The sequence below is a fragment of the Somniosus microcephalus genome, chromosome 23 (assembly GCF_052327205.1).
Source record: "Somniosus microcephalus isolate GS21.2 chromosome 23, FLI_Smic_1.0, whole genome shotgun sequence".
Taxonomy (NCBI): Eukaryota; Metazoa; Chordata; class Chondrichthyes; order Squaliformes; family Somniosidae; genus Somniosus; species Somniosus microcephalus.
In genome coordinates this window covers 14,724,358-14,748,222 of record NC_141009.1, presented here as the reverse complement: position 1 = coordinate 14,748,222, position 23,865 = coordinate 14,724,358, and the positions used below count along the sequence as shown (strand labels likewise).

At 43.2% G+C, this 23,865-nt stretch overlaps 1 protein-coding gene across 1 annotated transcript in view; it reads right to left on the bottom strand.

The window, feature by feature from the left end:
- ass1 (argininosuccinate synthase 1) overlaps positions 1 to 23,865 on the bottom strand; it is a 145,502-nt gene that overhangs the window by 72,746 nt on the left and 48,891 nt on the right. The window contains exons 6-8 of the mRNA XM_085965449.1: positions 23,498 to 23,568; positions 23,098 to 23,128; positions 3,601 to 3,691 (exon numbers count right to left, since the gene is read on the bottom strand). Coding sequence (XP_085821575.1) covers positions 3,601 to 3,691; positions 23,098 to 23,128; positions 23,498 to 23,568 — 193 coding nt within the window. The remainder of the gene's footprint in view (positions 1 to 3,600; positions 3,692 to 23,097; positions 23,129 to 23,497; positions 23,569 to 23,865) is intronic.

Below are 23,865 nucleotides of genomic sequence, written 5' to 3'. Positions count from 1 at the left end.
AGCACCGTGATAGTGACTCGCAGCGCCCCAAGAGGGAGGCGGTGCACTTCCAGTAGCGCCCCCTTCCCTCTTGGGGCGCAACCACTCAATTTCCGGTGTGGAGGCGCTAATTTTCCCGGGGCGCTAAACCCGGCAAAGTTAGTGTCCCAAATGGGGCGCTACTCAATTTTTAGCCAAAAGTGTCTTACAAACTTGATTGAGCTCTTCAATGAAATAATGGAGAGGTTTGATGAAGGTAGTCCAGTTGATGTGGTGTATATGCACTTCCAAAAGACCACTTGACAAAGTGCCACATAATAGATTTGTTAGAAAAATTGAAGCCCATGGGAGTAAAGGAGCAGTGGCAGCGTAGATATGAAATTGGCCAAGAAACAGATAGCAGAGAGTAGTGGTGAACGGTTGTGTTTCAGATTGGAGTAAAGTATACAATGATGTCCCCCAGGGGTTGGTATTAGGACCACTGTTCTTTTTAATATATATTATTGAGCTAGATTTGGTTATATAGGGCATAGTTTCAAAGTTTGCAGATGACACAAAACTTGGAACTGTAGTAAACAATGAGGAGGATAGCAGCAGACTTCAGGAGGACATAGACAGACTGGTGAAATGGGCAGACACACAGCAGATGAAATTTAATGGAGAAGTGTGAAGTGATACATTTTGGAAGAAAGAATGAGGAGCGGCTTTATAAACTAAATGGTACAATTTTAAAGGGGGTGGAGGAATAGAGAGATCTGGGGGTTCACACATACAAATCTTTGAAGGTGGCAGCACAAGTTGATAAGGCTGGTAAAAATTCCTAGAGTGTTTACGGGATGGTTTCCTGGACCAATATGTCGAGGAACCAACTAGAGGTCAGGCACTCTTAGACTGGGTATTATGTAATGAGAAAGGACTAATTAGCAATCTTGTTGTGCGAGGCCCCTTGGGGAGGAGCGATCATAATATGATCGAAATCTTCATTAAGATGGAGAGTGAAGTAGTTGACTCAGGGACTAGGGTCCTGAATTTAAATAAAGGAAACTACGATGGGATGAGGCGCGAGTTGGCTAGGATGGATTGGGGAACGTTATTAAAGGGTTGACAGTGGATAGGCAATGGCAAACATTTAAAGATCGCATGGATGAACTACAGAATTTGTTCAACCCTGTCTGGCATAAAAATAAAACAAAAAAGGTGGCGCAACCGTGGCTAACAAGGGAAATTAGGGATAGCATAAGATCCAAGGAGAGGACATATAAATTGGCCAGAAAAAGCAGCAAACCGGAGGATTGGGAGCTGTTTAGGATTCAGCAAAGGAGGACAAAGGGATTAAGAGGGGGGAAATAGAATAGGAGAGTAAGCTTGCAGGGAACATAAAAACTGACTGTAAAAGCTTCTAGATATGTGGAGAGAAAAAGATTGGTGAAGTCAAGCGTAGGTCCATTGCAGTCAGAATCAGGGGAATTTATAATGGGGAACAAAGAAATAGCAGACCAATTAAATACATACTTTGGTTCTGTCTTCACAAAGGAGGACACAAATAACCTCCCAGTGATGTCAGGGAACATAGGGTCTAATGAGAGGAAGGAACTGAATGAAATCAGTATTTGTAGGGAAATGGTGTTAGGGAAATTGACGGGATTGAAGGCCGATAAATCCCCAGGGTCTGATAATCTACATCCTAGGGTACTTAAGGAAGTGGCCCTAAAAATAGTAGATGCATTGCTGGTCATCTTCCAAAATTCTATAGACTCTGGAACAGTTCCCATGGATTGGAGAGTAGCTAATGTAATCCCACTATTAAAAAAGGTGGTAGAGAGAAAATGGGGAATTATAGACCGGTAAGCCTGACATCGGTAGTGGGGAAAATGCTAGAGTCCATTATAAAAGATGTAATAGCAGAGCACTTGGAAAACAGTGACAGGATCGGACAAAGTCAACATGGATTTACAAAAGGTAAATCATGCTTGACTAATCTGGAATTTTTTGATGATGTAACTGGTAGAATAGATAAGGGAGAACCAGTGGATGTGGTGTATTTGGACTTTCAGAAGGCTTTCGATAAGGTCCCGCATAAGAGATAGCGTGCAAAGTTAAAGCACTGACTTGGGGGTAAGGTACTGACTTGGATAGAAAACTGGTTGGCAGACAGGAAGCAAAGAGTTGGAATAAACGGGTCTTTTTCCGAGTGGCAGGCAGTGACTAGTGGGGTACCGCAGGGATCGGTCCTTGGACCCCAGCTATTCACAATATATATCAATGATCTAGACGAGTGAGCTAGATGTAAAATCTCCAAGTTTGCCAACGACACAAAGCTGGGTGGGCGTGTGTGCTGTGAGGAGGATGCAGAGAAACTCCAGTATGATTTGGATAGGTTGGGTGATTGGGCAGATGCATGGCAGATGCAGTATAATGTGGATAAATGCAAGGTTATCCACTTTGGTGGCAAAAACAGGAAGGCAGATTATTATCTGAACGGCAATAGATTGGGAGAAGGGGAAATGCAATGAGATCTGGGTGTCCTTGTGCACCAGTCACTGAAGGTAAGCATGCAGGTGGTTAAGAAGGCAAATGGTATGTTGGCCTTCGTAGCAAGAGGATTCGAGTACAGGAGCATGGATGTCTTGCTGCAGTTGTACAGGGCCTTGGTGAGACCACACCTTGAGCATTGTGTGCAGTTTTGGTTGCCTTATCTGAGGAAGGATGTTCTTGCCATGGAGGGAGTGCAGCGAAGATTCACCAGACTGATACCTGGGATGGCAGGAATGACGTATGAGGAGAGATTGGGTCGATTGGGCTTATATTCGCTGGTGTTTAGAAGAATGAGAGGGGATCTCATTGAAACTTATAAAATTCTAACAGGACTAGACAGACTAGATGCAGGAAGGATGTTCCCGATGGCGGGAGAGTCCAGAACCAGGGGTCACAGTCTAAAGATAAGGGGTAAGCCATTTAGGACAGAGATGAGGAGGAATTTCTTCACCCAGAGAGTGGTGAACCTGTGGAATTCTCTACCACAAAAGGCAGTTGAGGCCAATTCATTAAATATATTCAAGAAGGAGTTAGATATATTTCTTAAGGCTAAAGGGATCAAGGGATATGGGGAGAAAGCAGGGACAGGGTACTGAGTTTGGATGATCAGCCATGATCTCATTAAATGGCAGAGCAGGCTCGAGGGGCCGAATGGCCTACTCCTGCTCCTATCTTCTATGTTTCTAAAAAGAAACATATGGGATCATTGGTTTTATAAATAGAGGCACAAAGAACAAAAGCAAGGAAGGTATGCCAAACCTTCCTAAATCACTGGTTAGGACTCAGCTGGAGTACTGTGTCCACTTCTGGGCACCACACTATATGCTATATAAATGCAAATTCCTGGTATTAATTTTAATGGACAAAAAATTGTGGGCAGTGCATTCCCAAAGTTCTGATTGGCACTCCCAGCAGGCAAATATCTAGGCCATTGTGTTAGTTGATTCTTCAGTGAACGAGATACAAGGTTATGTTGGATCTTGCAATTTTGAAATTTATTATGGCCCTACTGCTTCTTGGTTCTAACCATCTCTTCCTCCATGCCTCACCCTCCCTCATCCCAAAATGAAACAAAAAAATCCTTACCATTTTTGAACTCAATCTCCAATTCGTCAGGAGTGCTTGAAGACTTCACTGGGTCAACTGTCATCATAAACATACCATCTGGTGCATGATTCTGTCAGGTTATAAAAAAAAAAATTCAACTTCTGATAGCAAAGCATATTTATATTTATTGTCAGGCCTCTAAAAATACTGTTCTATAATTTGACTTTAAGATGTGCCAGAGCAAACCTGAGGAAGGAAGGGTGATTGCCTCCTTCTCTGTTTATTTTCCCATTTTCTTCCTCTATGGAAGATGACATGAACCTATTTGGTCTATTCAATAAGATGCATTTGCATAACAAAAGCAAAAAAATTCCATTCCCCAATACGGGGATCCGTAACATGATGTGGGCGGATTGCAAACGAAAAACTTAATCATGCTTGAACCCTTACTTAAAATCATTTCCCACTGCCCTCCCCCCCCCCCCCATTTTGAAGTATGCCTGCAGTAATATATTTTGTTCTTTAAAAAACAAAACAAAAAAGAGTTGTAAGGTAGGTCCCCATTGGTGAATTTGTACTAAAATTTTACTTAATTCAGCATTCATTTAAAATGTTTTGCCTCGCAGTCCCTGGTTCCTAATTCCACTCGAGGACTTGCAAACCAAGGCGTCGAACACACCTCGTCGCTTCACACAAAAAAAAGAAAACTGTTTCTGAAGTCAGAGCAAAGAAAGACTTCCATTTATACAGCGCCTTTCACAACCTTAGGATCTCCAAAGTGCTTTACAGCCAATGAAGTACTTTTGAAGTGCAGTCACTTTTGTAATGTAGGAAATGTGGCAGCCAATTTGCCACAAACAGCAATGTGATAATGACAAATCATTTTTTTTTTAGTGATGTTGATTGAGGGATAAATATTGGCCAGGACACCGGGGATAACTCTTCCTGCTCGCCTTCGAAATAGTGCCATGGGATTTTTAATGTCCACCTGAGAGGGCAGGCAGGGCCTCCATTTGACGTCTCATCCGAAAGACGGCACCTCTGACAGTGCAGCACTCCCTCAATATTGCACTGAAGTATCATAGATTTTTTATGCTCAAGTCTCTGGAGTGGGACTTGAACCCACAACCTTCTGACTCAGCGGCGAGTGTGCTACCTACTGAACCATGGCGAGTGCAGCTCAGATAGAATAAATCTCATTTTGTGAAAAAAACCTTTGAATTTTTCTAATTTACTTGCTTTGCAATTTAATGGGAAAATCCTAACTGTTAGTTTTGAAGTAACTATCTATTTTGCGAAAATTTGAGCATCATTCATTCATTGTCCAGTCCTTAAAATGGATTTCAAAAATGGAACTTGCTGCATTCTCACTTTCATTTGTTCAGTTAGCTGACTTCACATTCGGCAATAGGTCTTCAAGTCCTGAGCAGTGACCTACGCGAAACCTAAAGATTGGTATTGGAACCTGTGACAACGCAGGTTTATCAACAAGAAGCTTCCACTGTACACAAGCCATTCAGCAGCCTTTTGTATCACTTGTGGTACCAGTTGTACTCAAAATAAGACAAAAGCAATGAAACAAAAATGGAAAAAAAAGTATTTCTTGTAAGGTATTTATTTATTCGCTGCTTTCACACTCTAATTCTCCATGTATCACAGCCTCTACTAGTGTTGCTCAGTAACCTACATGCTGTGCCATAAAATGGTGAGATGCAGGTTCACATCTGCAGACGTAATGGGCTGGATTTTATGAACCTTGGCGGGTCTGTGGCGGGCAACGTCAGTGGCTGGTCCCGACCCTGCTGCTGTCTCAATCCCGGCCTCTGAAATGAATTTACCTTGACTGGGCTTGTTAAGCCCGCCCAGCATGTTTTACCGGCCAATTAGAGAAAGCGGGTCTGGTGACGTTATTTGATGACACGTCATCAGCCGGTTTCCTTAAAGGGACCATGGCCAACTTTCTTTTGACAGTTGTGCTGTCAGTGTTCTACAGCATTGAGGTGCTGCAAACACTGACAAGTACTGCACAGAGGTGCAGGGCCACACCCAGGTGCTCCCATGACTTCATCCATATGCTTATGGAGCGAGTCACAGCACACAAGGAGGTCCTCTTCCCTTCCCATGGACAGAAGAGACCTCCCTAGGAGACCAACACAGCCTGATTGCACATTGCACAGGAGGGCACAAGCAGGGATGTCATCAGGAGGACCTGGCTGCAGTGCCGCAAACGTTTCAATGATCTCAGCAAATCACGAAACATTAGTACAAAGCCACACTCAACCTCATCCTGCTGTGCCTCTGATCACATTCCCATCATTCCTTACTCACACCAACTTACCTTGCACCTCCACCCATTCCTCTCCATCTACAATATCACATCCCCATCTCAGTAGCCACCCCTCACACTCACCCTCATCTTAGTGCAATCATACCAACTAACAACACACAAGGGTAGGCACTTGGGTGTTTTAGCCAATGTACATGTAAAGCTTCTTTTAATGTGGTGTCAAACATTGAAACCTTTATTTTCAACACTTTGCGTTCTTGGACAGATTTGTGTGCACCTTTCGAAGTGGCTTAGTGAATTGCAGTGAATGGTGAGACATAACGATACCCCCCGCAATGGTGATGAGTGTGAAAGGAATGGCATTGTAGGGATGCTTTATGCTGTGGGTGTGGGGTAGTGCTAACCTGGTGCATCATGTGGCAGCCAGGGTGTACAAAGTCAAAGTTAAGTAAATCTGGCCATGGTGAGGCCATCCCTGGCCTCCCGGGCAGCAATGGGGTCGGGTGCTGATGCCCTGTGGCCTGTGCAGCATCAGGTGACTGCGGAGAAGGTTGGTGTTGTTGCTGGTGCGCCTGGTGATGCTGGTGTTAGGGCCGATCGTGGTGGGATTCTGAGGACCAAGGTGAGAGAGTTTCAAGGGCACCCATGCTGATGCAATAGATGGTAGGTGAAGTAGAGATGACAGAAGCGATCTGTCGTCAATGGTGGGAGAGATAATGAGGTCAGACTGGATGGAGACTTGTGTAAAGACTTGCAGCATCCTGAATCTGTAGTGAAAATGCAGTTTAGAGAAGCTAGTGGTTAAAGGAACATATCTCAATCAGCTGGGAGCTTTGACTTGACATTTGAAGCTGTCAACTCATCAGCGGGTTCAATGGCCACTGACCTCCCGCCACCGCTTCACAGATGAGGTCTAGGCACAGTGGGAAACAGTGAGCAACCTGTCAAAAGCTGGGAAAAAACCATTGATAAGTGGCTGTAAATAAGCCACTAATAATTTTAATTGCCTCTCCCGCCGCTGTGCGTTAGGACTGTCGGCACTGAGCAGACCCGACATTTGGTCAAGGCATGTGGCTGCAGGTTCACAGCGGGGTCCTGACCCGCTGGGGAAAAAAAATACTTTCCCACCCAACCCGCCACTGACCCCTGCAAAATCCAGCCCAACGAGTTGAAAATCTCAACTTTCCCGTTGTGGAGAAAGAGTAAGCAGAGTCTGCAAGTTATCCTGTAGAGAAAAAGGCAAAAGCCAGAAGTGGGGGTGGGGAAAAGGAGAGAGAAAAAGAGAGGGAAATGAGAGAGAAAGAGAGAGAGAGAGAGAGAGAGAGAGAGAAATGAGAGAGTGGGGGAAAGAGAGTGAGCGAGAGGGGGGTAGAGGGGGAAATGAGAGAGAGAGAGAGAGAGAGAGAGGAGAGAGAGAAAGAAATGAGAGAGGGAGGGAAATAAGAGAGAGGGAGAGAGGGGGAAATGAGAAAGAAATGAGAGAGAGAGAGAGAAATGAGAGAGGGGGAAATGAGAGAGAAAGAAATGAGAGGGGGGGAAGAGAGAGAGAGAGAAAGAGAGAGAAGGGGAAGAGAGAGCGAGAGAAAGAAAGAGAGAGAAGGGGAAGAGAGAGAGAGAGAGAGGGAAATGAGAGAGGGAGACAGAGAGGGGGGAAGAGAGAGAAAGAAATGAGAGAGAGTGAGAGAGAGGGGGGAAGAGAGAGCGAGAGAAAGAAAAAGAGAGAGAGAGAGAGAGAGAGAGAGGAGAAGAGAGAGTAAAAGATAGCAAACTGAGAAAAACCTTGACAATGTACAGACTTAGTGAGCATAGCCTAGCCATCGAAAAAGGCAGACACAGGCAGACCTGGCTGCCAAGAGAGGACAGGATTTGCTCTCACTGCAGTCAGGGAGTGGTGGAGACAGAGATGCACTTCCTCACAACTTGTGGAAACTATCAGGACATAAGGGGGAATTTCTACCCAAAATTCATAAAAATATGCCCCAAATTCAAAAATTTGAATGACCACCAAAAACTCCCATATCTATTAGGGGAACAGAGAAATTGCGTAACTTTAGCGGCAAACTATGTTACAGCTTGCCATAAGCAGAGGGACAACCATTAAATCTAAGAAAAGATTATATGCATATTATGTGTGTATCTATATATATATATAAATAAAAAAGGATACATCTGTCTATACACTGTATGTCTAGATCTGCGATTACGTGTTCAATCATACATGTTTTCTCTGTGCTTTGGCAACATAAGATGTACCTTGTCATGCCAATAAAGCAATTTGAATTGAATTGAATTGAATTGAATTGAGAGAGAGAAAGAAATGAGAGAGAGAGAGAGAGAGGGGGAAATGAGAGAGGGAGGAACAGAAAGAGAGGGAGAAATGAGAGAACAAAAAAAGAGAAAGGGAAAAAAAGTGAGGAAGAAAAACACCCACCCCAGGGCTGCTCGGCACCTCTTTAGCAGTGGGCTATAACATAGTGCTGGCAAAGTCTCAGTAGAATCGCTGCCCTTTTACTGAGACAGTCTGATCTGGAAAGCTTGGAGGAAATAATTATGCACCTTACAACAACCACCAAAATGGGGGGGGGGGGCGGTTGGTGGGGGAGACTAACATTTTGTTTAATTTACTGATTGAATCAATTACTGATATTTAGGACCTAGTAACAAATACTTTTTTTCCCCCCCAGTTGAAGAGAAAGTTGTAGTAAATATGAAAGTAGATGCGAGACCCATAATTGCTGCAAAACAATAACCCTTCCCAGCCTAAATGAAATTAGGGTAAAAAAATCCAACTTGTTTTATTCAAAACAAAATGTTCTTTGTATTCCTAGGCTACCCATTTTCAAGATACTGTAGCTTTCAAAATAGAAAATCAAAATTAAAAATATCCCAGCCGTGTACTCTGGCTGTTGAGTTCTACTTGTCATCCAGAACTTTGGTCGCAGGAACCCAGATATGAACTGTAAAAGGCAGTGGTTTAATAAGGGCAATCCATGCATTGATCAAACTGAGCTCCACTACAATTTTAGCTCCATCGGTTATGGTTCTTTTTAAATTGAAACACAAGCATGCTTCTTTAAGTGTCGGAGGGGAAATAATTGTTGCAATAATTCTGGCATTACTGCAACTTGAAAACAATACTGTCGTATCCTTAGCGATTAGCACCATTAGGGTTAAACAAAAATTCTTAGCACTGTCTGCTTTAAAAAAAAAGATTTTTTTTTGAAAAACTTAGATCATCAACGACATGAAAATATTGGTTCAGAGAACTTTTTCCTTCCCTGTAATTGTACTGGTAGTACAAAAATAAAAAGCCTGTCTCAAGCTGAAAGTATCAAATCTGTTCCCAATGAATATATAGGTTTTTTAAATCCTAAAATAATTTGTTTCTTTACAACTGGTAACCTTGTGCCAGTTAAAAATCATGCCTTTAATTCCCCTCAAGTTGATTTCATCTCATCCTTTGACACGTTCTCAGCTGGAGTCAGAGTAGTCTTAGAGGAGCAAGTCAAGCAAGAAGCAAAGCCTGCAGTTGATATAAAATTTGAGTTGATTTGGTATTGAATGAAAACCCATGCAGATCTATGACCTTGGCAGATGTCTGACCACCACACTTTATTAAAAAAAAATGGGCACTTTGTGTGACTGTGATAGGACAGTTTAAGATGAAGCCATTTAGAGAACGATTCTGTGTCAATAGAATGCTTTATTTAAGGTACTGCCATCAATCACAGCATGGGGGATGGTCCATCTTTTAAAAAAACTCTAATAGCTTGGCTAGATGGGAAGAATCCCCATTATAAATTGTGTCAAACATTTGCAGAAAACCTTAAATGTCTTCTCATTAGCAACAGTGTAAATGAAATGAACGAGGGACAAGCAAAGCAACACAGTAACGGGAGGTAATCAGCACTGAAGCAATTTATTTTGGGAATTTGTTTAACAGCCAAAAATTGTCTTCACTGTAGATCAAAAGTTCGTATTTATAAACAAAATGACTAAAATGTTTAAAATGGATCGACCAAAAAAAAGCAGCTTTCCGCAACAAAATCTCGGTTTGTTAAATTTCTACACTGCACTGATAGCTCAAGTAATTTTGTTTACTCAGCAAAGGAAGTCAGAGGGAAAAAATCAAGACATTTATTTTTGACTTTATAGTAAATATGGTTCTTTAAAGTTGATCTTATTAAAAAAAATCTCTAAAACAACCCTTCTTCCACCGGAATCTATTTTTGCTACTATGTAGCAGGGTGCTTTACAAAACAGTCGGGAATCTCCTGTGCTGTTATCAGGAAATTATCCTAGGAAACACAAAATTCCTAAAAAAGGCACAGAGACTTCTACAAGCATTAAAAACAGTTGCCATGCAGATGTACCTTAGTGTTAAAAAGGGCAAGTCTTAAAATTAGAGGAAAATAACCAGGTTGGAATGGGTTAGCAGAGTCGCAATCATCAATTCATTCTCATACTGTGAGGGAAAGACCAGTTTTAATGCAATGTCATGGGACAACCAGTTCAGAGAATCACTACCTTTCTTTAAAAAAAAAACCTAATTTGTCTTTACATAGGAAATTTTTACTTGGGATGAAACTTAACACTGATTTTATCCATCCTCTCATGGCAAGTAAAACAATTTGGTCAAGTTCACCACATTATATTCCTCATCTTTCCCTTGCCACACCGTGGATAATTCTCTCGTCTACATTAATGAGGGAAGTAATTTGTCTGTATTCACCACAATTGTTATCGCGCCTCAATTGTGTAATGCAAACAACCATAGTTGGCCACACCACATTAGGTTTGTGTCACATAACAAGCAATAGGGCACATTAACTTGGAGGGACTGGTTTTCAAGTTGTGGAAATATGATAGACCAACAAGAAATATGCAAAATTCCTCTATTTGGCAAGCCAATGGATCAAAGGAATTTTGCAAAGGTTGGTGTTGAGACCTTCACAAATTTGCAGAACAATGGTGATGAATGTTGGATCACCAATAACCAGCAAATTCCTAACCTCACCACACTGCTGAGTGGAGGCCAGATGCTTCCGTATAAGTGAAAGAGCAAGGAGGAAACACACTTCAAGTTAAATGCCATGTCTTTTTATGTGCATTACTTAATTTTCTTAATTAATGGTAGCTGCAGTCTTGATCTGAACAAAATCCAGCTCAGATTTTGCCATCTTTAGAAAAGATTACTTTAGCAAAATCAGTGTCTATATGGCAACTTCTCCCTCATAAAATAAGAAATTATATGGCATGAATGGATATACATGATAAGATTATGGCATTCAACTTCACTTCCCCCACCACATCCTTACAAATGTATATGATCTATCTACAAAAAGTTTTGTTTGCGAGCACTGCCCAATGGCAGCCAGACACTGCCCCACAGGAAGAGGCATTAAAATGGATTATTATTCTATTATTCTCCTTGGGAAGCCAGAATAGACCTATTGCCCAAATGCATTCCCTTGCCTTTCTTTGCTGAAGCTCATAAGAGGGAACAGAATGGGGAAAAAAAACAAAAGCCATGGTGAGCTCCAAATTACAGTTTTAAAATGCAAGTTAGACAGGAGGTAAAAGAAGCCATATGGGAAGAAAACCATTTTTGTCATCCATTCTGAAGTTACTTTAAATTGAGGCTGCAAACTTTAGGTTTGTAATCGTTTTAGAAATTTCGGAGGCGAGTGATGACAAATCAGGTAGTGAATCGCCCACACACAGTTCCTATACAGTGGTTAACAGCTGGTCCAAAAGTGCCATTGTCATTTGGTTTGTGAACAGATCACCTACCCTCTTGGCCAGATAATGGTACGTTTCTGACTTCATTGATGTTGATGAATTCTCTATAACTGCTGAATTATATGTGAATCATGGAGTCTGTAACAGGATCTAGTAGGACCTGTGCCCAATCTAGTTGTTGCTCATAAACAGAGCACATCAGACACAACAGTCAGTCCAAATAGAATCAGACTCCTCTCTCTCTAAATTTTATGTCAATTGCCCATTCGATATTGAGCTTGGTTTCATAAAGTAACAGTTTAACAAATCAATGGTGTTCTTATATGGTGAAATCTGACCCACAAGATCATGTGTATAAGCGCCTCCTCTAATTTACAATTCATTTCGGAAAGATGGAGCAGCACATCAACCACTCTTCAATATATAAGGGGCATAAAAACCATGAATGAAAGTGCAATTCATGCACAATATTTTACACTGTTCAAGAGGATAGGTTATTCATACACCTGGTCAATTGAGGTCAAGTCTTGTAATTAATCCAAGTTCCAAGATAAACTTTAACAGCAAATAAGATTCAATCTGAAATTTTAAGTTGGAGGGACACCTACTATTTTGAAAACCCAAATGTTATAAAGAATTCTGATTAACTTTCTTCTTGTTTTATTCCACCCTTGGGTGTTTCAACTGTGGTTCAGTGGGTAGCACCCTCGTCTCTGAGTCAGAAGGTTGTGGGTTTGATGTGCCTTCAATAACCACAAAACTAGAAGTTATAGACTTTAACAAGTTGGCTTTTAATCACTAAGATCAGAGCTAACATCTCAACACACCGACTGGCTCGCAGGAATGAGTCATACAGATCCTGGGATCTTTAAGTAAGAGAAGTCAGGGGCGGAGCCAAGAGCCAAGACCTGGAACCTTCCAGGTTAGTCAGGAAAGAGGAAGTGAAACTATACACCGTGTGGGGGAGGGTAATATACATGAGTGCAAAACGAATACAGGCAAGCCAAACACATTTCATTACATTCACCCCTTCTTTAGATTTAGTCCATCGGGGTGATGTTTCTTAAAAGTTGGTATAAGTGAGTCTGTCAGGAGGTTTTGCGGTTCTCAGTGATCGGCGCAAAGCCGGTTGGGGTGCCTCTAGGGGAGTGGATTCTGGTTCCTCTGCTGTCCGGGCCTCCGCAGTGTCTTCCAGGTTATCTGCAGTGTCCTCCAGGTTAAAGTTGGGTATTGATACCTCTGGGCGTCCTGTCTCTTTTTGGTGTAGGTCTTCCTCGGGTAGTCTCTCATCATTCTCTCCGCTCCCCGAGGGAGCGAGGTCTTTTATGGAAACAGTGTCCTCTCGCCCGTCAGAGTATTTGATATAGGCGTACTGAGGGTTTGCATGGAGGAGCTGTACCTTTTCCACAAGGGGGTCCGTTTTATGGCCTCTCACGTGCTTCCACAATAGTACTGTCCCCGGAGACGTCAGCCACGCAGGTAGAGCTATGCCCGAGGTGGATTTCCGGGGGAAAACGAACATCTTTTCGTGAGGGGTAGCGTTAGTGGCAGTACATAACAGAGACCTTATGGAGTGGAGCACGTCTGGGAGGACTTCCTGCCAGCGGGAGGTCGGAAGGCCTTTTGACTTTAAGGCTAACGTGACAGCCTTCCAAACAGTAGCATTCTCCCTTTCCACTTGCCCATTACCCCGGGGGTTGTAGCTAGTGGTTCTGCTAGTGGCTATCCCCTTCGAGAGCAAGAACTGGCGCAGCTCGTCACTCATGAAGGACGTCCCCCTATCGCTGTGTATGTAGTTCGGCATGCCAAACATGCAGAATAGATTACAGAGACACTTGATGACCGTGGCACTGGTCATGTCTGGGCAGGGAATGGCGAAGGGGAAGCGGGAATATTCATCAATGATATTGAGGAAGTATACGTTACGGTCGGCAGAGGGAAGGGGTCCCTTGAAGTCCAGACTTAGGCGCTCGAATGGCCGTGTGGCTTTGATAAGGTGTGCACGGTCAGGCCTGTAGAAACGAGGCTTGCATTCCGCACAGATGCGGCAGGCTCTGGTCATTGCCCTGACCTCCTCGATGGAGTGGGGCAGATTGCGGGACTTTATAAAATGGTATAGTCGGGTGACCCCTGGGTGACAGAGGTCGTTGTGGAGACCCTGTAATTGGTCCGTATGAATGCTGGCACACATTCCCCGCGATAGGGCGTCTGGGGGTTCATTAAGGGCTCCCGGCCTGTACATAATATCATAGTCGAACGTGGATAGTTCGATCCTCCACCTGAGTATTTTGTCATTCTTGATTTTCCCCCTTTGTTTGTTATTAAACATGAAAGCCACCGACCGCTGGTCGGTGAGCAGGGTGAAACGTTTGCCGGCTAGGTAGTGTCTCCAGTGCCGCACTGCCTCCACTATAGCCTGTGCCTCCTTCTCAACAGAAGAGTGCCAGATTTCAGGTCCCTGAAGGGTTCGGGAGAAGAAGGCCACAGGTCTCCCAGCCTGATTGAGGGTCGCAGCTAAGGCAAAGTCTGACGCATCGCTTTCGACTTGAAAGGGAATGCTTTCGTCCACTGCACACAGTGCAGCCCTTTCAATGTCCTGTTTGATACTGGTGAAAGCCTCCCGAGCTTCAGCTGATAGTGGGAAGGACGTCGATTTAATGAGGGGTCGGGCCTTATCAGAGTAATTGGGCACCCATTGGGCATAATACGAGAAAAATCCCAGGCACCTTTTTAAAGCTTTGGGATTGTGTGGCAGGGGCAGTTCCTTTAGGGGGCGTAATCGGTCAGGGTCCGGTCCAATTACCCCATCTTCCACCACACAGCCGAGGATACAGAGACGGGTTGTGTTGAAGACACATTTGTCTTCGTTGTAGGTTAGATTCAGCTTTAGGGCAGTTTTTAAAAATCTCGCAAGATTTAGATCGTGGTCTTGCTGGTTGTGCCCGCAGATAGTGACATTGTCCAGATAGGGGTAGGTAGCTTGTGGTTTATTCTCGTCAACCATGCGGTCCATCTCACGTTGGAAGACCGAGACCCCATTTGTTACCCCGAAGGGCACTCTGAGAAAATGGTAGAGGCGTCCGTTCGCCTCAAAGGCGGTGTATGGGCGGTCCTCCGTTCTAATGGGGAGCTGGTGATACGCGGATTTGAGGTCGATAGTCGAGAAGACTCGGTATTGCGCAATCTGGTTGACCATTTCTGATATGCGGGGTAAAGGGTAGGCGTCCAGCTGGGTATAAATATTAACAGTCTGGCTGTAGTCAATTACCATCCGTTTCTTTTCGCTATTTTTAACTATGACTACTTGGGCACGCCATGGACTGGTACTGCATTCAATAATGCCTTCCCGCAGGAGTCTGTCCACTTCCGCCTTGATAAAGTGTCTGTCTTCCAGACTGTACCGTCTACTTTTGGTTGCTATGGGCCTACAGTTCGGAGCGAGATTAGCGAATAAAGAGGGCGGGCTGATTTTTAAGGTTGATAGGCCACAGACTGTGAGTGGCAGCTGGGACCCGCCATATGCTAGCGTGACACTTTCGTGGTGGCACTGGAAGTCCAGGCCCAAGATTACATTAACACAGAGTTCTGGCATCATGAGGAGTTTAAAATCCTTGTAGTCCGTGCCTTTTACAGTCAGTGTTACCACACAGTAGCCCAAAATGTCCGAAGTGTGGGGCTTAGCAGCCATAGCGATTCTGCTCAGTGTAGGGGTTACCGTTAATGAGTGCCGCCGTACCAGGCTAGGGTGCATAAAACTCTCGGTACTCCAACAGTCAATTAAACATTTAGTTAAATTCCCGTTTACCTGTATGTCCATCATGGATTTTGTCAACGGGTGTGGCCTGGATTGCTCCACCGTGATCGAAGCCACTGTTGGGCCCTGGGCGGCCGTTGAGTCGGGAAAAGATGGCGGATCCCAAGATGGCGGCCCGCACGGCACACACGAGGCAGTGACGGAGTTGGAAATCAGATTCCCCCTGCAGACTTTGCTAAAATGCCCCTTTTTCTTACATTTGAAGCATGTAGCGTCCTTTGCTGGGCATCGTTGTCTGGGGTGCTTGGCCTGGCCGCAGAAGTAGCATTTCGGGCCTCGAGACATTGCCGCTGTAGTAGGACTCCTGGGTGAACTTCTGTGTGGGGACTCCGGCGGTGTAGAGCTGGTCTGAGACCTGGATGGGGAAGATGGCTGATTCCAAGATGGCGGCCCGCTCAGCGCGCACGAGGCGGTGAGGGCCGCATGGCCGGAAGAATAAGAGTCAGAGTTTTTCTGGGCCACGTCCAGCGATCGCGCAGTGGCCACTGCCTTTTTTAAGTCCAGACCTCCTTCTCCAGCAGTCTCTGCCGGATATAATTCGATTTGAGGCCCGTGATGAAGGAATCGCGGACCAATTCGTCAGAGTACACGTTGGCCGTCACGGCCTTGCAGTTACAGTCCCGGACCAAGTCCTTTAGGCCCTGTAAGAAATCGTCCATTGATTCCTCAGGTCGCTGCCTGCGTGTAGCCAGCAGATGTCTGGCGTACACTTCGTTTACTGGCCTCTGGTATTGGGCCTTCAGGATAGTGATGGCCTCCGTGTAAGAGGTGGCGTCCCGGATGAACGAATAAATCCGATGACTAACGCGAGTAGTCAGTAGACTCAGTTTATCTACCTCGCTAGCGGATGAGGCCCTCGAAGAGTTCGAAGCATTTGAGCCAGTGTCCAAATTGATTTGATGCTTCAGCAGAATGTGGATCCAAGTCCAGACGCTCTGGTTTTAAGAGTCGATCCATCCTAGTATTCTTTAGTGATTAAAATTGATGTGCCTTCAATAACCACAAAACTAGAAGTTATAGACTTTAACAAGTTGGCTTTTAATCACTAAGATCAGAGCTAACATCTCAACACACCGACTGGCTCGCAGGAATGAGTCATACAGATCCTGGGATCTTTAAGTAAGAGAAGTCAGGGGCGGAGCCAAGAGCCAAGACCTGGAACCTTCCAGGTTAGTCAGGAAAGAGGAAGTGAAACTATACACCGTGTGGGGGAGGGTAATATACATGAGTGCAAAACGAATACAGGCAAGACAAACAGATTTCATTACAGGGTTCAAGTCCCACTCCAGGGACATGAGCACATAAAGCTAGGCTGATACTCCAGTGCTGTGCTGAGGGAGTGCTGCACTGTCGGAGGTGCCGTCTTTCGGATGAGACATTAAACCGAGGCCCCGTCTGCTCGCTCATGGTGGACGCAAAAGATCCCTTGGCACTATTTCAAAGAAGAGCAGGGGAGTTATCCCCAGTGTCCTGGCCAATATTTATCCCTCAATCAACATAACAAAAACAGATGGACTTTATCACATTGCTGTTTGTGGGAGCTTGCTGTGCGCAAATTGGCTGCCGCGTTTCCCACATTACAACAGTGACTACACTACAAAAAAGTACTTCATTGGCTGTAAAGCACTTTAAGACTTTCGGTGGTCGTGAAAGGCGCTATATAAATGTAATTCTTTCTTTCAACAGCAAACACCGAATTGGTAACATCACGGGGAAGGGGTTCTGGCTTGAAGGGATTGATGGCTTGTTCAACTCCATTGTATTGTCAGGCTCAGAAACAAGCAAGCTAGCACCCCCAATTATGTCCTTGGCACTTACAGTTTGAACTACTTAATTTTAAGATGAGATTGCAATGGTCATTAGTCATAATTCTTTGCAAATATTTTGCTAAAAAAAAGTTGCAATAGTGAGATACCCTCTAAATAACAGCATTAACTGGCACAGTCAGTCACAAAAAGTTAAAACTCCTTCATTCAGAAAGGAATTTTTTAAAATCAAGGTGTGGTAGAATATAGAATATGGGTTTATGTCTACAACTCTCCACAAGTCAGTTCTTGGCCATAGCCATACAACAAAGGGAGGTGCAGAACAGAGACAGGGAGCTCCCTCTCCTGACCCTTGGGACAGGAGTTAACCATGGTCTGCATCACTATGGTCTGCCCTGGTTTCTCTTCCGATAGCAGGAAAAGCATCGACAGAGGCTTGGCTAGGAAACTGTGTGCAACACGAAGCAGGAAAGTAGATACATTTCTGGATATAATAATTTGCAGTTTCCCCCTTCTCTAGGCTTCCCTTACCCATAATTTGACAATGAGGACAGTTAAGTGATCAGTTCACAGGCTTGTCAATATAGCTATGGAATGATCACTAAGAGATGTGTGAAAGTAGCTGTGGTACATTAGCTGCAAATTTTCCCTCCCCGCAGGGTAATAAACGGCTTTTACTTCCTGGTTCCAATGAGAACCAATGCCAGGAATTTGTGTATGGAAACACTGGTGCCAACCATGGCCTTACCACTTCATTGCACAATGTGTTAAAATGGGACCCAAGCAAGTTCTGTACTGTTCCCAATCAGAGACTAGAAAATCAAATAAATCAGAAAGAGCTCCAATATTATGCCTTGAAAAATATCTTTCAGCTGAAATGCCACGCTGCTATGTTATAACTGCAGGTACAGTTCCACTGTGTAATTTGTCACGATAACTAGCTTTTTCTCTTCTGAGACTCTCGCTTCCCCATCTCAATCTGTTGACATTTTTGACACTATGCCAATTGCAGTAAGTTGCACAGTTATAAAAACTGCAACATACATGTTCAGTTTAGAAACAGAGTGGCATCATTTGTTTGTCTAAGGCAGTCAGCGAAAAACAAGGTACACAAGGGGGAAAAGCAGTTTTAGAAAACGTTGTATAAGTCAGCGTGGCAGTATAATGAGTCAGGGACTAAGCAGGAGCATTACATCTTATTCAAAGAGCCCAAATTTTTGAAAGTTAATCTGGATCCTTTAGACCATGCTGTGATTTCCATTAGATTATTCACTGTTTTACAGATTGTAGCAGGATGCTACAAGAGAATTACTACGCAACAATTTTTAAGTAATACTTAAAAAAACACAAAAATGGCAATAAAGCCTAGAAGGAAAAATAATTTTCTTTATCGATTCGCTGGATGAGTTTGATGTTCCAATCTCTGTCATTTTGCGAATGACACACAATTACTATCAGTGACCTTCACTGGTAACTGTAGGGTTAATGCTACCTACCATGTACTGAGGCAAGAAAAACAAATTAAAGAGAACTGATGTGAACATATTGAACTGAAACATTAGACTTACTTTATATATGTTTTATTTAAACACAATAACCAGTCTCTTCCTGCATATAGAAAGTTTACTTAAATTATTTTTTCTCTTTACCAAACATTGGAAGAAAAATTCAGATCGTCTCCTATTTGAATCTGACCCCAACTACTTCTTAAAATGAAAATATACCGCTGCTCGATCAGCTTTCCTTGATTGCTCAGTGTTCTGCTTGCTGTAGTTCAAAAAAAACAAATCGTTTTGTACACTGTATCACTGCGTTCCATTTAGCCCTCACTGTAGGAGGCCAGACTGCAATGTCAGCCTCAGAGAATCTGAAGAAAGTCTACCCAGAAAGGGGTGAAGAGAAGAAATTGGAGGCAAATGGGCCGTGAACTAAACCATCATGTAGAGCTATCGATGCTGATAACATTTATTCAATCGCCTGATATTGTTGAGCTTGGCCTGAATGAAGTCTTTCAGGGTGCTGCATGAAGTTAAAGCAAGTAAATTTCTCTCTTTTCCTGCATTAGCCGCCTCATTGCCCTTCAATCGGCCTCACAAAAGCAGAAAATGGTTATACCATCTGCTTTCAATTCTCTGTAGCCAAATGTTCTTGTTGCGCCACTGCACACATTCAGAACAGTTCCCCTCCCCACCTCACCAGCCCCCCACCCCCCCCACCATCACCACCAAGTATTAGCCTTCCGGGCATGCCTAGAGCCCCGCTGCAAAGTAAATAGGCCTGATCAAAGAAGTTTGTGTTCATCAAAATAAAACATTTTCTTTTAAAACTCTGATTTTAAGACCGATTACAATTGGGTCGATAAAAATATAAACCATTTAATTCCACCCCCTCACCCCAATAAACGTTACAAAAATCACTAGACCTCGAAGCAACACAGACAAGGGCGGCAAAAGCAGCAGTTTCTTCAATTAAACAGGAACATAATTGTGTTAATTTGTACTTGTAGGACATGTATGATTAGCTATTAATTAGAACTCTTCCAAATGTATAACTGTCAATTGCTTTTAATCTAAAAAAAATCCAAGCCAGTATGAATTTTTTTTTTTAAAAGATATTTTTTGAAAGATCCCCAGGACTCAAGTTGCTGCACTCTGGTAGTTACCAACAGTTCCCTATCACTAGGAAACAAATAGCTTTGATTACAGTTTCCTATCACTAGGAAACAAATAGCTTTGATTAGACCAGGAGTTATAGAAAAGTAAAAAATAAATCATAATTATATGTATTTAGGGTGTGCATTGAAAAATTGCTTAAATTTTACAATTATTTCTAGCAGCACCAATTCAGATTACCTGTTGATCTCACACCAGGACTAATTAGAATTGAACTACTGCACAAGAAACTGAATCAGTTACTGTTTACCAATTTCCTGTTCCAACTAGACCTAGCTTGTTTCATATTGGGGTAGAAATTCTATGCATTGCACCAGTTTTTCGGGCATAAAACATACCAATTTAGCAATGGGATGGGTTGTGCCCAATCTGCACAGGCACTGGTCCCACTGCTAAATACGTGGAGCCCCACTTTTACGTGACTCCTTGAATATGTAAATAAGGGCCTCAACACCTGTTGAGGACCCCTTTCAGAAACTTGTCTCCGATGAATGTGGCAGGTGTCACTGCTTGCCCCACTCAGGAATCTTCAGTGTTCCCAGCGGCCACCAACCGAAGGTAGGTTGTGAAAATCTTCTCATTAAAAAACGTTCCTGTGGAGTCACGTTTGTCCCCCGTCCCACCCGTAGCCCGCTCCAACCCCCTCCCCAATCTCGGGATTTACCAGAGGGCGGCTAGAAACTGAAGTCTTCGCTTTTAGCGAGTAGCCTTTCGGAGCCGTGACCAGTGCCGGCAGCTTGTGCCAAATATACTGAGGAGGCCAGAGGATCAATTTCTTTCGATCTTTGGCGCTCTTGCTTCAGGCATGCACTGATTGTGCAGTTCTGAGTCGAGACTAATTTCTACCCCACTGCACTAAATCCCACTTTCCTTCGGGCGATCAGGGCTAGGGAAAGCTGAAGGCTTCTTTGAGGGGCCCGGGGGGAGCACTCCTGCTCCTCCTGGTATACAAGGATTGCTGAGACAGCTACTTACCTTGGCGAGCCGACAGCTCCTGCCTCCATTTCAGTGCAGGGCTTCCCGACCCCATGGAAACCCATGCAACAATAGTAAATTTCAAATTGAGCTCCCAATTGTGCTGTGGGAGCCAGATTTAAATGTTAATTAAGCGTCCCACCTCGCCATGGTGGGACACTCAGATGCCCCGATATCTGCCGCTATAATAATGATGGCTGGCGCCTGTGCGGCAGATTAGGGTCAGGTTCCGCACATTTCACTTTTACCCAAAGAGTGGTAATAATGTGGAACTCGCTACCACAAGGAGTAGTTGAGGCAAATAGCAGAGATGCATTTAAAGGGAAGCTAGATAAGCACATACAGGAGAAAGGAACAGAAGGATATGCAGATAGGGATAGATGAAGAGAGGTGGGAGGAGCCTCGTGTGGAGCATAAACACCGGCATGGACTATTTGGGCTGAATGGCCTGCTTTTGTGCTGTAAACTTTATGTTACTCTATGTTCACTTGTTGGGCACTTAATTCAAAGAAAAACAATATGTTTCAATTTACACCCCTTGATGTAATAATGATTGTGAAATGGTCAAAACAGTCATCAATGTCACTTCATGAGAATCAATCTCCCATTTGTACTACCATGACAGGGCAGCCACATCATCCAGCGCTGGGGTGGGGGATGGGGGAAGTAATCAGTTTTCCCATCCCAGATTCCTGCCCAGAGATTGTCACAGTAAAATGTATGGCCATCAAGTGAGAATAGGATTGGGTGCAATTATGATGCCATTTCCCCCTTCCCCTCCTGAGGAAAGTCTTGACCCCTTCCTAGGATTATATTTCCATGGGCAGTCACATTCTTGTGCCTCAATGTAGCCATTTTCTCTAGACAATATTTGTCTGTAGACTATTCGATTACAGGAGGCATCATCGCTGAACCCATGCCTGATCCCAGATAGGTATACTTCCACCAGCAATGTCTGCAGACTTATCGGAAGAAGGACACTGGTTGATTTTCAGCTCCCTAACCGAGGCCAGAAAGTTCAAGGCCAGCTGTAGTGTTCCTACAGCCTCATCTGCAAGGCTGAGCCAAAGTCAGATATCAATTGAGGGTGGTAATCAACACAGGGCTGCTTTGGGAGTCCAATAGTCTACCATTAGAGCTCAACTAGCTGAGCAATCATGACAGCATCCTTAAACCTATTAATGGGTTAATGCTTCCGTTAAAATAGCAAAGGAATTCATACACTGCAATCCCAGAGTGCAATTTCACTATATTGCAACGTAGATGCTTTCATATTGCCAAGTATTAAAATTGTTAAAATAAATACTGATACCACCTTTTCATCAAATCACACTGCACAAAAGGAGCCTGATAAGTGTCACCAGCAACAAAAAAAAGAGGAAGTGAAAATCAGTAATTTTCCCTATATTAGAGAGTATTGCACTCTGATGTGTTTCAAGGCAATAAAACATCTCAAGGTTGGGATGATGTTAAACCATTCAAGCTTCACTCTTCTTTGTGCCATCACCTCAACTCAGAGATGCAGTCACCGTCTTGTAACATATTCCAGGCTGTGCGTATATGCATATAAACACAAATACACTTCTTAAACCAAGTGCTTTGCCGTTAATTTTTAAAGTGTGGCTGCACAGATCCACAAAGTGCAGCACACAGATGTAAAAACTTTCCTTAAATGTTTAATAATCAAAAGACAATACGTTACATCATTTGAGGTCAGCTTTAACCTTGTAAATTTTTCAAGCAAAGTTTCCTTACAGCAAAATGTATTTCCCTCCAGATTATATAAAACCGATCAGTAGCTTCCCCCCCCCCCTCTAATATAAATGAGTAAACATGCTAGTAAAATCAGATAAAAGCCTGTAGTGAAAACATGAAAATGGCTAATGGCAGTGGAAAAGCCAGTCTATTGGCTGCGACTGCATCGAAAATTGTATTAGTTCATGACCTTCGATCAAACAAGACCCTGCATTTCACAATGAGAGAAACCACTGCTGCAAGCTGCCAACTTTGAAGCGCTCCTCTGTGAATGTGGCTCATCTGTCTAATTGCTTCTTTATTGTTTCGATGTGACATTGTACAATACAATGTCACATAGAATGTTTCCCTCCCCATTGATCTCAGCAGCAATAAAAAGCTTTAAAACACAGATGATAATACTACCAGGGCTTGGCCTTGCCATTCCCCCCTACCCCCATGAAATTTCAAATTATGGGTCACACACATAACACACTATAAGCTTAATGGCATATTTGAGAGTATTTCAATGTCATGAAATATTACCTTGGGGTTTTCCAGGATCCCAGACTCATAGCTGTGGGAAAACATAAAAATCGAACAAGTAAACAACAAGAATATTTACTGGGAAAGAACCAGACTATATTAAGATGGCAAGAATTTGACATGAGTAAATTACTCAGCAGAGATTAAAATAAAAATGAATGCTGGAAATCTGGAGAGAACAGAAAATTGCTGGAAATACACAGCAGGTCTGTTAGTGTCTGAAAAAGAAAAGAAACGGCCGTATTTTAGGTAGAGTCCAATCAGCAGACAGGTTTTGACAAAGGATCTCCACTCAAAATGTTAAATTGTATTTTCTCTTTCAGATACTGATGGACCTGCTGTGGCGCTCCAACATTATGCTTTTTTTTTTAACTACACCATTCAGTGTTCAGCTTCTTACCTGATATGCATGATGTTAGCATCCATACTCCAAGGGCTTTTGGGAGTGACGGGAACAGGGATACCATGTGCCTGTAATCAAAAAGGAAATGTATGATCATTTGGGGAATTTTAAACCAACATCCACTATATAGTCCTGCTAAGAACAAGTTACATTCTGTACAATAAATGTGCCTCACAATTTCTGCAACTCAGTAAAAGATGAAGAAACTGCTCACAGGGAAACAAAAGTTTAGATTTGTCTTCTTTTAAAATAAAGTTAATGTCTAAAGAGAGGAATTTCATAAATATCTTACATTTTAGATATAACACTGTAGGGTCATTTCAACCCAAATGAGTATAATGAAAAGACATAATTTTAAGTTTTTG